The 14239-nt window shown below is 50.5% G+C and overlaps 1 protein-coding gene across 1 annotated transcript; it reads right to left on the minus strand.

Moving 5' to 3' along the window:
* Positions 1-7055: 7055 nt before the first annotated feature.
* TP53RK (TP53 regulating kinase) lies at positions 7056-8685 on the minus strand. Its single transcript, XM_050907390.1, has 3 exons — positions 8551-8685; positions 8212-8455; positions 7056-7673 (listed from the first exon to the last, which is right to left on the minus strand). The coding sequence occupies exons 1-3, from the start codon at positions 8683-8685 to the stop codon at positions 7195-7197; spliced, it is 858 nt and encodes a 285-aa protein (XP_050763347.1). The 3' UTR covers positions 7056-7194.
* Between the last annotated feature and the right edge of the window lie 5554 nt (positions 8686-14239).

The raw sequence follows: 14239 nt of genomic DNA on the forward strand, positions 1-14239 counted from the left end.
TACCGCCCTGCCATCCTGCTATACAGCCCCCCGTCCCCTATACTGGCCGCTTGTATCGCCCCCCCTCCCCCCCCATCTCACCATTTTCGCAGCTTCGGCCGCGCAGCTTTTGCAGCCAGAGGGGTTCGGCAGCGGAGGCGTTTCAAAACTGGTTCAAAAACTCTGGCAGCACGAGAGCGCGTTCAGTTTGACCATCTGTGTGTTGCAGGCCATCGAATAGCATCTGGTTGCGCTAATAACTCAGGCTCAATACATCGAACTATAAAGAAATAGTGAGTACAAGTGATTGCTAGAGAAAAAACCCACCCAAATCCAGCAGTTTAAATACCTGGTTTAGTTCTCAAACATTTCCCCACCATGGACAGAAACAGTACACAAACGCACATCATTAAAAACTCAAAAGCATGAGGAAAATGGGGAGCTGCGATTGCTTTTGACAATTCAACTTAACCAGTGACTCAGAGGTTTGACAAGTTGTTTGCAATGCCATGTGAAACACTTTTTTTTTTGGTTAAAAATAAGTGAACACAACCAAACAAAAGGCCAGTGGTGCGGAGCGGGGTAGAGCCATGGGAAATACCACAAAAGCAGGAGGCAAAGTCTTGGCTCACACAAGTGTGAGCCTCAGCAAGCAAGTAGCATATGACTATACCCTGGCTGCCCTTAATCAGGCCAGACCCACGCAGCTAAGGATGCTTCAATCATGAGTCAAAAAGAAAACACAAAAGCTGCCCAGTTCTAACTCTTGAGGGCAGATTTTCCTGCCAGCTGTGCCCTGCATCAGGGTCATCAGAAAGAAAATGGGAGAGTATGTGGGGCAGGACAGGATCCCCTCCCCTGGACCAAGGTAAATCTCAACAAGTGCTGCAGAGGTTGCCGGTCTCCATCTGACTGCAGGGAGCCCAAGTGAGAGGCACACATCACAGGAGACTGAGCTGATGCACTATCAAGATGAGCAAGAGATCAAAGTCAAGGGAGCTAGATTTTCTCTCTGCTTTTTGCATCGCCTGGATTCTCACAATTGGAGGCTAAATGAAGCTGAGTAGTGGAGAAAAAAGAGAAAGCAAAATAATGCCCTGACTTAGTACTTCACCAGCATCCTTTGAGTGCTTTGAAACATATTCAAAACCTGAGTGAGTTGGCCCCATATATATGAAAGATGTATGAAAATCATGTTCAGTGAAGAAACCTTTCCCTTTTCACAATTAATCAGCTCTCTGGAGAATTACTACCGCCAGACAGGTCACTCCTAGAGCATCAAAGAAGTTGGAGTCAAATGCATTGGATAAAAAAGCAGACCCCACTGAGGAAAGCTCTCTCCAGCTTGTAAAAACCATGAATCACTGGCACAGAAGGAACACAAAACTAGAGAGGAAGAGTGTGGTGATACAATCATTAGAGACAGGACTGTACCCCCGTCTGAACGGACTCTGCTCCAGGTCTGGATCCACCTCCTCTCTTCCCCTCCCTCTCCTTAACGGCATATATATAATTTTGCACAAATAGTAACAAATCAGTTAATCCCCACAGCCATCCCGGGCACAGGCTAAAGGGTGACGGCATCACCACCGCGGCTCTTTTCAAACAGCAGAATGGACACAAAAGCTTTTGCCGGGCACTGCCGGGGGCCGCTGGCAAAGTGAGAATCCGGCATCCGCCTGGCGCCCAGCCCCGCGGCTGCCCAGTCCTGCTGGCAAAATGCACCTTCTCTTGGGGCCCAAAAGAAAGCACAGAGCTGGCTGAGAGAAACCGATGGGGATTTATACCTTGCTTTTCTTTAACTGCTAAACAACATGAATAAAAAGTTATCGTGATAAAAAAAAATGAGTAGGAGGTTCCTGTGCCACCTTATTGCCACCACAGTGGGCTATGGTAGCATAAGCTGCTTTATCACTCGGGTAGCGGTGCATGATGGAGAGGAGGGGCAGATGGATGACTGAAGACCTGAAAGCAAAATTCAGGCCATCAAAACAACGCAACTGCTTAAAACAAGTCCAGCTTACCCAATATACCCATCAGCCAGAGGCTGGGAGCACGTATATGAGTGTATGCCACATGCTGGACCAAAGGAGCTCTACAAAGCTTTTTCTCTCAAAATCAACCTTGTAAGTTAAAAAAACCTTCAAAAGAATAATAAGCTGTCAATGCCACAGTCTGTTCTTTCTCTTACGAAGATACAGACTTCTGCCAGTGCGGAGGGCGAGGGGAACAGGAGCACATTGCCCCTCCGAGACGTGAGTCACGTCACTGCCCGGACAACCCCTTCTCTGATCCCACCCGGCCCCTCCCGGCTCAGCAGGGAGGATGCTGGGCTCAGCCTTCAGCGCTTCCCAGCCAAGCGCATTGTGCCGGGGCTACATGCTGGTTCACTTGGCCTTCCAGGACTTTAGCTGGGAATTAATGTTTAAATAATTTGTTTCCTTGTAAACTCCACCTCTACCACCCCCATTTCCAGTGCCAGCAGCAGCCGCAGCTGCCCTTGCTGTGCCTTCCCTGCGCTCCATGGCCGTCACTGGGATCAGACCTCTCTCCACTTCTGGGCCATTACTCTCCGTCACTTACAGAGTAAGTTTAGCTTATTGCAAAAGAAAGAGGTGCTGCGTAGTGCCCAAAGGGACCGCTGTGCGACAGAGCTTGCGCTTGGGCCAGGGAGAGGCTTTATTTGTCTGTAGTGACCCTCACATAGTGAACTCTGAGCTTTTATGCTTTTACTGCACTAACTTGGTTTCCTATCAGCACTGATGGGAGAGGAGGGTTGCAAAAGGTTATCAGTGTTTTGCATCTTGCAAAACTGGAAAATATCAATTTCCTGCAGACATCAAGGCCTAGACTAAAACAAGTTCACTCAAAAAAACTACACCGTATAGCTTGTATGCACAGTTTTTACATATACACACAGTAACTGCTGGCACGGAGCAGCCACTGTCCAAAAGTCATAGTAACAGCATACCCAGATTATGCAACCGTATTTTTATTTCTGTTTCTTGCCATACTCATATGTGTTTTCTTTCACATCGGTTTTTCCTCTTAGTGCTCCTATAGGTCCACAACTCACATTATCTCCAAAAATCCCCTTATTTCAGTTCTGTGCTTATGGCATCAGCGGGCAAAATAGAACCTGTCATTATTACTGCAAACTAAAGACAGGCTGGTAACCCCGAGCTCGCAAGCTGGCTCCCCACTCCCACGAGAGAAGTCACTGATGATGGTCAGACACCAAAATAAACAAAAAAGGCAACTCCATCAATAACCAGCAATTCCCTCAGAAATCCTAACGCTGCACATTCTGCTGATGAAATGCCTCTATTTCATTTGTCTTTCCCTCTTTCCTTTTATTTCTCTTTCTGCAGCTTATTTGCACACTCCTTGTGTTCATGGCACTTGGGTGACACCCAGGCGTGGAGCAAGATCGGGCAGGTGCCCGGAAGCCCCTGGAAGTGAAGCTGTTCCTGGCAGGCCTGGAGTTGGTCCCCTGAGACAACAATTCATTCTTAACAGTAGGAAGATTCAAGCAGTAGAAAGACCCAGAGTGATCAACTGCCCATCCAGCACACAGTTATAAACATTTTCTGTTGAAGGAACATTTTTCCCAAATGTAAAGATTTTTCTCGTGCTAGCGATGGTGGCAGAGAGACCCCAGTGGCTGGGGGCACCTTAAGCCATCACCCTTCACATCCCACCGCCACTCGGTGCCCCCCGGGAGGCAGGCGGGAGGGTTTGGGGGGGATGAAGGCCAACACAGCCTTTGGGGCCGGTGAGAACAGCCCCTCTGGGTAAGCCGGGGCAGGACATCACCGCTCCTCCCGGTGTCACACGGAGCTGTGACCATCCTCAGTGTCCGGACCCATACTCTGAAGAGGGTGGGACTGACTGCTGGGCTGCTTTGGCCAGCAGTGGAAATAATACAAAACAAGAAAGACAGTCGCTCTGAGTTAAAAAGAAGTTTGGGTTCCTAGCCAAAAAGATCATTTACCTCTTTCCAAAGACAATTGTTTCAATTTCACCTAAAAGCATATTTTTTATTTTATTGGTTTTCCTTTTAAACTCAATTGAGCTAAACTTGGTTGCAAAATATTTTTAGGACTTTGTAAAAAGTCAGACCAAACTCTGAAAGAATATTGGTGGCTTGGAACTGTATTTGCAGTGGATAAACTATTCATGTAAAAAAAATATAAAAAGAAAACAGGAGTCCTATTTTCCTTATGAGAATGAATGCATGCTGAAGTGTCACCCAACACTAAGGGGACAGATAAAGCCTGAGTATTAATAATGCAATGGCAAATTATATCAATAATAATAATAATTCTGGTGTTGCTTATGACCATGCACTGAAAGGTAACACAGCAGCAAGCCAAGCTGTCCTCAGTCAAACCAAGACTGGAAACTCCACCTGCCTTGCGAACCAGCTGGGGAATCAGTGGTTTTCATCCAAGGCGCTGCTCCCACAGGCACAACCAGTGATACAGCTGAGGCTGCAAGAAGATGTGAGGTGGATACTTTGCAGGTCCGGAGTGTCCTCTTTGCTGGACATGCACCTGCTGTGATTTTTCCACCCTCCAATAGCAATAGCTCAGCATTCACTACAGCAATCCATATACACACATCAGGCTGATCAAAAGGAAATAACAGCAAGCTGTAACACAGATGTGCAAGAAGTAACACTTACATAACGAGGAGGAGTTTTATCATGCAGTGAAAAAGCAAAACATTTTGCTTTTCATTACCAGTAATGTTCTGCTTTGTTTTGAAGCTCCATCACAGAGCAGATTTCAGCAGAGGCCAATTCAGGAGTCCCTGCTAGAAGGCCAGTCCCACGCACCAGCACCCCGAGAGGGCTGGCCTCGCCGCAGGCTGCTGACCCCAGCTCCACTGCGGGGCTTCATCTCAGAGCACCGCGCCAGCCATAAAAACTTGCAGTTGATCGGCTTTGTTTCTACTCCGCTGTCCTGCAGGGAGAGCTGCATTTTAATAAACATAATGATAGTTAGAAACAGACTTCCTCAAAGGGCTTTACAAACATAACTCAATCCTGGCATCACCAGGAGACAGTAAAAGTGGTGTTTGTACAGATGGGGGACGGCGGGCAGGGAGGTTAGGCGTGCTGCCTCCCCTCAGTGGGTCTGTGATTCGGGGCTCATATCAGGCCTCGTTAGGGGACTCGTTAGCTCACATCCACCTGCTCCCACCACGCCACGAGGCCCCCACTCCAGCAGCCCGCAGGCCACCCTGTGCCACCTGGGGAACACCATTTTAAGTGACCGTGTGCTGCTTGGGCTGTTGCATTCGCTCTCCAAGCAGGCAGGAGAGCGTGCAGCAGCAGCAGCAGCTCCTAAAGCCCCCCTGCTCCCTGCACGGCAACACGGCTCCTTCTTCTTGCCCCCAGCCCAGGCTGCGGCACGCTCCACGAGGGGTGAGCACGGCTGGGGCACCCAAGCAATAAAAAGAAAAGACACCCACCAGGGGCACACGGCGCTGGTCTGGCGGAGACCAGGGGGTCCTCGGGCCCCGCAGCCAAAGCTGTGGCTGGGCGGTGGAACCCGGGGCCCCACGCCGAGGCCGGGCACTCGCCCAGGCGGCTCCTCTGGCAAGAGGTGAATGCGCGCCGGGCACGGGCAGCCCGCAGCGCTAGGACACTTGCGCGGGCGCGAACCGCCCGTCTCACGGCTCGGCGGCGGCAGCGCTGCGGCGGCGCCACCGCACGGAGTGAGCGCCTTCCCGCGGCAGCGCCTTGTGGTTCTCGGCGCCGCCCGGCCGCCCCTCCGCTCCCAAAAGGCAGCCCCGGGCCGGTGCCTCGCTCCTCTCGCTGCCAGCACCCCTGCGGGCTGGGGCCCCGGTGCCCAGCGAGAGGGCTCCCGCTTGTCCCGTCCCCTCCTAGCGTGTCCCCGGGCAGGGGTTTGCTCAGGTTGCTTTGCTTTAAGCGCGGAGGACGCAGCCCTCCGTCCCCACCTCCCCTGCCAGGCAGAGTTGTGCCCGCCATAACCCCAGCGCCGCTTTTCACAGCTGCTTTTTCCCCTCCGGCTGGCAGGAGCCGGCTGGAAGGGACATGTCCGCGGCTGTGAAGAGGTGAGGAACGCTGCCGTGCGGAAGCGGGTTCCTGCAGGGTTTGCCCCCTCTTTTGCACAAGCATTTTCAGACAGAGGACGAGTGACAGCATAAAGGAACAGAGGATCTTCCCCGACGGACAAAGAGGCTGCCCAACACAAATCGCTCAGGGAGAAGTTCACTCTTAAGTCATTATCTGAAGTAAATGATAAAGCTCACGCACTCACCCAGCACACAGCTCACATCCCAGCCTGCTTATAACGCAGAGGACTGATTATCTTCTAACCCATCTGCTGTGGGCTTTGTCAGTTTTTCCTCTGGGCCATCTTACGTTCACGCTATTAGATACAGTAATCGAGGCAATCAAGTAACAGAGAGAAAGCGTTACCAATAAAACAGTATTACTGCCTACCTCTGCCAATTGCCTGCCTAGGCAGGCACTCGCAATACAAGCAGTCCCTCTTACAAAGCTCCACAAATGGAAATTTACAGCAGACTTCTTGCTTAAAGTGGAAGTTTCTCAGCAGAAAACTGTTCTTGATTAACAATTTTTATATTTGCTTAAGGAAATACTATCGACTGAAAGTTAAAAAAGCCAAAATTACTACTGGAAGAAAATGAACCCATCTTATGTTTAGCGCTGTATTTCAGCATTGCCTGTGTCCTGGAATTCGGTCCTCCTAAAAATTTTCAGGATGCGTAGAGCCATTTATAATGGATTTAAATGCTTTGTTGTAAAGTCTTCTGAGAAAAATAACACATTTGTTTTTCTCAATTACCTTTTGTAGATGCTCTGGTATGCCCAGGCCCCTCCTACCTCCCACAAGTCCATGATCCACAGGCAGAGAAAGATCACTCTGTTCTAACCACACAAAGAAGAGGGCGAGCACAATGACACCGTAAACTACTTTTTAGAAGTAGTATTTAACATTTAGGAAAGAAGGGACCTTTACTTGTTTCTCTCGTCTGTGCTCCCATCTCACAACTACTTTGGTTACTTTATGACACTCAAACTCATTCAAATTTATTTATTTATTTGAAGACACAGTTATCAAAATAGTGATCTGTGAAATAAAACCAACTGGAAATATAAATAACCATATTTGCAGAACCTAAGTAGTAACATTTCTCCATCCCTAAGCCTGCTCTCTTCTACCCAATCATGGATCTCTTCCTTCCCCTTAGTCGTACTTCATCCAGCCTTTTGATCACTGGACCAGATTTTTTAGATGCAGCTGCATAGGTCTTTAGCAAAGCTTTAAACATAGTTTCAGTATCTGGATGAGTGCTAAGGAAGGCTTTTTCCAGAACATACAAATCAACTCCTTTATCCTCTGGAAGACCTGAAATAAAACTGAGTCCAAAGTCTATCAGCACCAAGTCCAGCTTCTCCGTGGGTGGCCGCAGAAGTATATTGGAAGTTGTAAGATCCCCATGTATAAGATCTTCATCGTGCATTCTTGCTAACAGCTCACCCATCTTCTCTGCCAAGGTAAGGAGGCTACTGGTATCATTTCCACTCTGTTGTACAGAATTAATATGATCTTGAACAGTAATTGAGTCTACAATATCTTCAAGATATATGGAATTGGTGACATAATCCACAAAGTAGACCACTGGAGCTGAAATCCCTATTTAAAAGAGGAACAAATGAAATGCTAGAGGTGAATTTCCACGATTTGCCAACTTCATTTTAACAACAAAACACAACCAACACAAGCATTAAGCAGAAATGCCAGTTGAGATCACCTCTGGCCACTGATAACCCACATCTAGGAATGCCCCCCGCCAACTCCCAGTTTCCAACCCATGCTGCACTAGCCTCCAGCCTTAAAACTAGTTGGCAGCTCGAGCTTGGTAGCAGGATCAGCCCCTCCGGGGGTGAGACTCCCCGGCAAAAGAGGCATATGGGCTTTCTGGCCGAGGACAAGCTGCGTTTTAGGGGGGCACTCTGAAAAAGCAGAGCGGGTCGCCCTGCGATGAGAAGAAACCACCTGCATCCTTCAGGATGCAGCAGGAAGACCGTCAAGCGTCTGTTACTTGCTCTGAGCGACGTGCCGAGCCGGGGGGCTGCCGGCGAGCACGGAGGCACCCGGCGCTCAGGGGGGGTCTGTCCTGTCAGGGCAGCCTCGCCTCACGCCGCCCCAGCCCCGCCGCCCCCGGGCCCACCTGCCCGCCGGCACCGCAGCAGCGACCGCGCCTCCTGCGCCGTGCGCCGCCGGCTCAGCCGCTCCTCCAGCGCCGGGTGGCGGTACCGCTTCGGGATGCGGAGCTTGGCCACCGCCGCCCGCCCGAGGAAGAGCCCCCGGTAAACGCTCGCCTCGGCGCCCTGCTGCACCAGCTGCAGCCCCGGCAGCGGCGGCGGCGGCGGCGGCGCCTCGGCCACCACAGGGCCCGCGGCGCCCGCCTCGGCCTCAGGCTCGCCGATCGCAGGGCCCGCGGCCCCCGCCTCGCCGATCGCAGGGCCCCCGGCCCCCGCCTCGCCGATCGCAGGGCCCCGGCCCCCGCCTCGTCCATCGCAGAGCCCGCGGCCCCCGCCTCGCCGACCGCAGGGCCCGCGGCCCCCGCCTCGTCCATCGCAGGGCCCGCGGCCCCGGCCATGCCAGAGCGCACACCGACCGCCTCCGCCTCGGCCGCCGCCATCACAGGGACCCGCCACAACGGAGCGCATGCGCGTCCCGCCTCCGCTTCGGCAATCTTCGGTAGCCCTTGCCGGAAACAGACGAACTCCCGAAGCTCCACCTCCCTCCCCGGTTGTACCGCTCCCGGCGCCCTCGCTGTAGCGCGCCCCGCGCCCCACCTTCTCGTTCTTCTTGTTCCTGGTGCTGCCTTTTCCAAAACCCCTCTTTGTGCTTCCCCCCATAAGTCCTGCTGCCCTCTGCCTACCTCTGCCGTGCTGGGGGACACTGAGAAGCTGCAGGATGGTAGGACTTGTGCCTGAGCCTTCCCCAGCTGGGGCGTTTTCCTGTGTTTCTGCCAGTGCAAGAGTGAGACCTGCAGCTGCCCCAGGGCCTGCAAGTGAGCTGCTGGATGTGCATCTTCCCAAGGCGGCAAGTGGGGTCTTGTGGTCTCCCCGAGGTGCTCCCAGCACCACCTCGGAGCCGCCTACCAGGGCATCAACCCTGGGACACCACCCCCGGGGCATCACCACTAGGATGCTCCACCACTGGGGCATCACCACCAGGGCAGCACCACTGGGGCATCACCATGGGGACTCCACCACTGGGGCATCACCACCAGGACATCACCACCAGGGCTCCACCACCGGCTCTTGGCGCTTGATGTGCCAAAAGCCTTCGCTGGAGCCCATGCAGATCCACTGCGGCTGCCCAGTTCGTGGCTGGGGAGGAGAAGGGGTTTGCCCACAGGCTACAGGGGATCGCCAGCCTGCAACAGGGCATGGTGTGACCTCGGGTCCCCGTGCTGGGCAGCACCAGAGCTTCTGCCCTGGATGCTGGCACAGGCCACTCGTGTGGTGAGTCGGGTGACTCCTTCCTCGAGCAGCCAAGCCCCACATCTCCGCATGAGTAAAAGATGGACAAACCTCATTATCTTGGATTTGGTATTTGGGTTTTTATGGCACCCTGAAAACCCACTACTCTACTGGGTGATCTGCACATGCTGCAATTTATGTTCCTCAGAAGATACAAGAGACTTCAGCCTAGTCCATGTAAATATGTTTTCAATTGTTGCCTTTGGAGGTGCCACAAGTCCATTTTGTCCTTGTTTTCTCATCCGCAACATTTGTTTCCTTTTCAGAACACTCATATTTTATTAACACATTCCATACAGCTTACTTGTCATTGCATGGTGGGATCATGCCTGGCAAATATTTATCTCGCTTCAGTAACAACTTTTAAACAACCTTCCCAAGTTTTCAATGATACGGGTAATCCATCCCACAATTCTGCCCACCTGTGGCATCCTCCTTCGGCTGCCCTTGCTGTGGCAGGGCTGCAGGAGCCTGACAGCTTGGCCAGGGAAAGAGATGCATTCCTGGGCTCTGTAGCTGGAATTTGCAAATGCCACAAACAATCAAATAAACAAAGAGGTTTTCCCCGTGTTGTGGGCAGATTTTATCTAAGCATCCGTGCACAGCCCGCACAGACATACATATATAGCCTATAAGCAAGTGCACACAGATGCCCTCGGTTCATTATTGTGGTAAATACGATGGTCTTCTCTCATGCTGGCCAAAAACATCCTCCAGAGCTTTCAAAATACAAAAGAAAATATTTTTGCTTTATTTTTCCCATTGTTCTATTTATTTAAATTTTATCTTCCCTGTGATTTCACTTATTCTTTTCTCTTTGAATACAATAAACAGTTGACATAGCCCTTGGAAACCATCTAGAGCCATTTACAATATTTATGGTATCACCCAGTATTTTTATTGGAATATTGAATCACCCCAGAGAACTGCACTGAAGCCACAGACTCTCTGGTAAATTGTTTAATTATGTAACTTTGTTCTCCTGGTGACAAGCATTTATAAACTCTCCTTTTACAAACAATGTAATTGAGTTAAAAATTGCAGCGCAGCAAACCAAGCTAATGGAAACCAAGGCAGATGCCATGGGCTCCTCCCCGATGTCCTGCCGATCCCTCGGCATCGGGCAGGCTGCAGCACTGCGGGCAGCTCTCCCCTCACCCCCCAGCTTATTTAAGGATGCAGGCTGCCATCCTCAGAGCTGGGCAGACTGGAAAAGGGCTGAATTTGGGCTACATCAGGGCTCAGGTGGCTCCTTGTGCCCAGCTAAGGCACTTGTTGGCTCTGAGGTTGTGTCCTCAACCTGCGAAGTGTGGGCACAGGGATGAACCCTCCTGTGTGTGAATTCACAGCTCTGACTCCCATCGCAGCTCAGAATTATGGACCTTGGCCAATTCCTCCAGCACGAAGATGCTACGGGCAGGGAAGGCTGTAGGGAGCAGTCACCCAACAGAGGGACGTGGGGACGCAGGGGAGCACCCTGGGTTGCCGCAGGCTGCCACGCTGGAGGCATCCCTAAAATGTGCAGGAAACGGGACCCATGGGGCGACCACCAGTACTCACCGGCATTGTCAGCGAACCCCCCCAGAGTTAGGATAACATAAAAGAAAACGCGTGCAGCCTGGCGTCATAAGGAGAAAGCTCTCTGGGCTGTAAATAAGCATGCAGTAAATGCAGGTGCCTGGTGAGCTGGATCCATCCCAGCCAGCTGTAACACTGGTGCCGGCTCATGGATTATAATTTTCATCAACAACTGAATTGAGCTTGGTCAGTTTAGTCCGCTGAATCCCTTCCTAAGGGTCAATCGTAATTAGAGAAAATGTGCTTGAGTGTGTGATGAGCGTTGCTGAACACCATGTCTTCCTTTTTCCAGGATGGACTTCTTTCTCCTCTTGTATTTATATTTTAATTTGTGATTTTTAAACCCTCTTTTAGCTGCTCCCGCCCTGAGGTAGAAAGTAACATTTTCAGTAATCACAGCCGGGTTGTGTTACCAAACACAAACTGCCTTTTCAAACATCAGGCTCTTCAGGAAGCACATTCCTGCAGCTCAGCCCTGGAGGCATGTTGTTCGGCCACGAAGCAGGAACGCACCCTCGCACCCCACAAGTCCAACAGCCAAGAGCGGGATAAGGATCAGATGGGGAAATGGCACTGCCAAGACACACGGTCTCGAGAGGAGGAGGGAAGCATCGCAGGAGGGAGCAAGGCTAGAAACGTGCTGGCAGATGTGAAGCATGAGCCAGTCCTGGCGGACCCAACCCCTCCAGACACTCTCATGCAGAGCTTAGGGACAAAGCTCCTGACTTCAGCAGGCCCAGAATGCCCATTAACTACAAAGGGCATGATAAGAAAGATGTACTTTAAAAACCGCAGAGGAAGATTTTTTCCTGCAAAGGAAAAAAAAAAAAACCTGCAAAGGAAGAATTATCCCTGCTGTACATCATAGCAGGTTTTCACATTTTTTTCAGAGGACCATAACCCCCAGCCATGCGCAGCGCCGGCGCAGGGGCTGCATTTCTGTACATACTGATGTCATCTTTTTGGCCGCCTTTTGTAAACACACCATAAGGCTCTGCCTGTACTCCCCAGGACCTCGCCTCCTTGCTGTCTGTGCTAATAATGTTTATTGCCCTGCCAGAGAACAGGAAGCTTCCAGAAAATGGTGGGCATAAACGAATGCTGAGTGACCATGGAGAAAAGTATCATTTCTTCCTTCTTACAGTGAAATAATTTGAGAAGGAAGGAATTGTTCAGGCGAATTGCAGATCACATAGCCAAGAGTGGGTTTGCCCAGTGGCTGCGGATGACTGTAGCTCCCCTCTGGCTCTCTGCCTGGTGTGGTGGGGAATCATGCATGGGCGACACCTCCCCCAGTTCATAACACAGTGTACCCAAAATGTATAGGCTTGAGCTCCGGAGAGAAGCTGCAGGGGCCAGAGATCACGGGCAAAATCACGCTGCATCCCCAGCATCCCCCTGTGTTCCCAAAATTTGGAATATGAGCCCAGACACAGAGCCGTAGTGCCTGCTGCCCACCGCAAACTGGCCTCATATGCAGGGTCTTGGGGAAAAGGGAAAATTGCAGTCATTTCTCCCTCTGGATGTCATGAGAGCTGGTCGTGATTTCAGAGCTATTTAAACTACTTTAATATGAATTGCAAATCCTATTGAAAAGCTCCTTCCATGAACACCATTGGTTTCTGTTGGCTGGTGTTCATGTTTGAAGCCATTCTTCCCCAAATGTGTGACCCCTGTGCAGCTGTCAGTTTGTTTCAGATACAAGGTTTTAGAACAGGTCTTTTTACATACGGTATTTCCATTGAAATTAGACCATATGAGTGGGAAGCGTTTATTTAATCTATAAACCAGGTAGATGATTTGAAACTCTTTTAATATTCACTATGACTTTGAGAAGAAAAAAACCCAAAACCTTTGATCAACTGCTGCCCATTTTGTGGGCCAGGTATCCAACACACTAAAGCTGAAAGGATATGCATGATCCAGTATTGCCCATCTCAAGCATCCCAAAACTATGAGTTGGAGCAAAAAAAGAGTTGGCATCACTGGTCTCCAGAGCAGAGACATGACATGTATCCCCCTACTTAGAAGAATAATGATTCTTTACATATTTCTCTTAAATGCCTCATTAAGTTAACATGTGGAATGACTGAAAAAGCTCTTTCAAAAAAATATCACTTGTTCCTCATTCTTCACCCAACCTGTTCACTTTTGCCTGTGTCAGCGGTGTGCCTGCACCACAGGCACGATGGTCACTGATGCAGACCTTCCCCAACTCAACCCTGTACTGTAGCAAAAAGCTTTACCAGCACAGGCTCCACAGAGCGCTGGGCTGGAGCTTGTGTTGTTATCAACATGGGATTAAATGAAATATTACCTGCAGTCACATCCCAGCTCGCAATGCAGGTTTATGGTCATTTGCACTTACCCCTCAGCGGCAGTCCCTGTTGCACGGCTCTGGGAAGGCTGTGCAAGCCCACCCCCAAGCCCGTGACAGCACATCTTCCCTGCGCTGGTCCCCACTCCAGCTGGGTTACAGCAAACTTCTGAACATTGCGTGTACTCCACCATGGTGCAACCCGCCCAGCAACTGCAGTTTGCACGAACAGCACCAAGGGAGAATGTTTGCACTGTGTTAAAGAGTTTTGAAAGCACTTCTAGGCATATCAAGTTTTGTAAAATCCTTGTTTTACAAACTGAGCTTTCGGGTACATGAATTTAGCCTCAGACTCAGAAAAAAATCTTGCATCCATGTGCAAGTCCCAGTGTCTTTTATGCAGTAGCCAGCAGGAAGGCTTCTGTTCCACTCAGCAGAAAAAGAATGTTAATTGCAAGGGAAGTTGAATGCTGAAATGCTTTGCCTAATGGAGCACTGTGCAAGGGGAAGGAGATAAGCTCGAGAGACTGATCCTTTCTTTCCCACGGCAGAGAAAGTTAAGAGTGCAAACTCAGTCATGCTGCTCTTTTTTTTTTTTTTTTAGCTTTGAAATGGTTACTCCTTTCCTAGCAGGCTTTCCTTTTCCTTTGGCTTTCCAGCCGAGCTACCTAAAAACTATAATAAACTGTCAATCTCTTGTGGGCTTTCTAGAGGCTTTCTAGCCTAGAGGAGTGAAGCTCTGCACCAGAGAGGGTCTGCAGTCAGCGAGGAGATTCCTGTTCCTGGCTCAAGTGAGCGAGACGGGGGAC

This window comes from Gymnogyps californianus, chromosome 17 (assembly GCF_018139145.2).
Source record: "Gymnogyps californianus isolate 813 chromosome 17, ASM1813914v2, whole genome shotgun sequence".
Classification (NCBI taxonomy): Eukaryota; Metazoa; Chordata; class Aves; order Accipitriformes; family Cathartidae; genus Gymnogyps; species Gymnogyps californianus.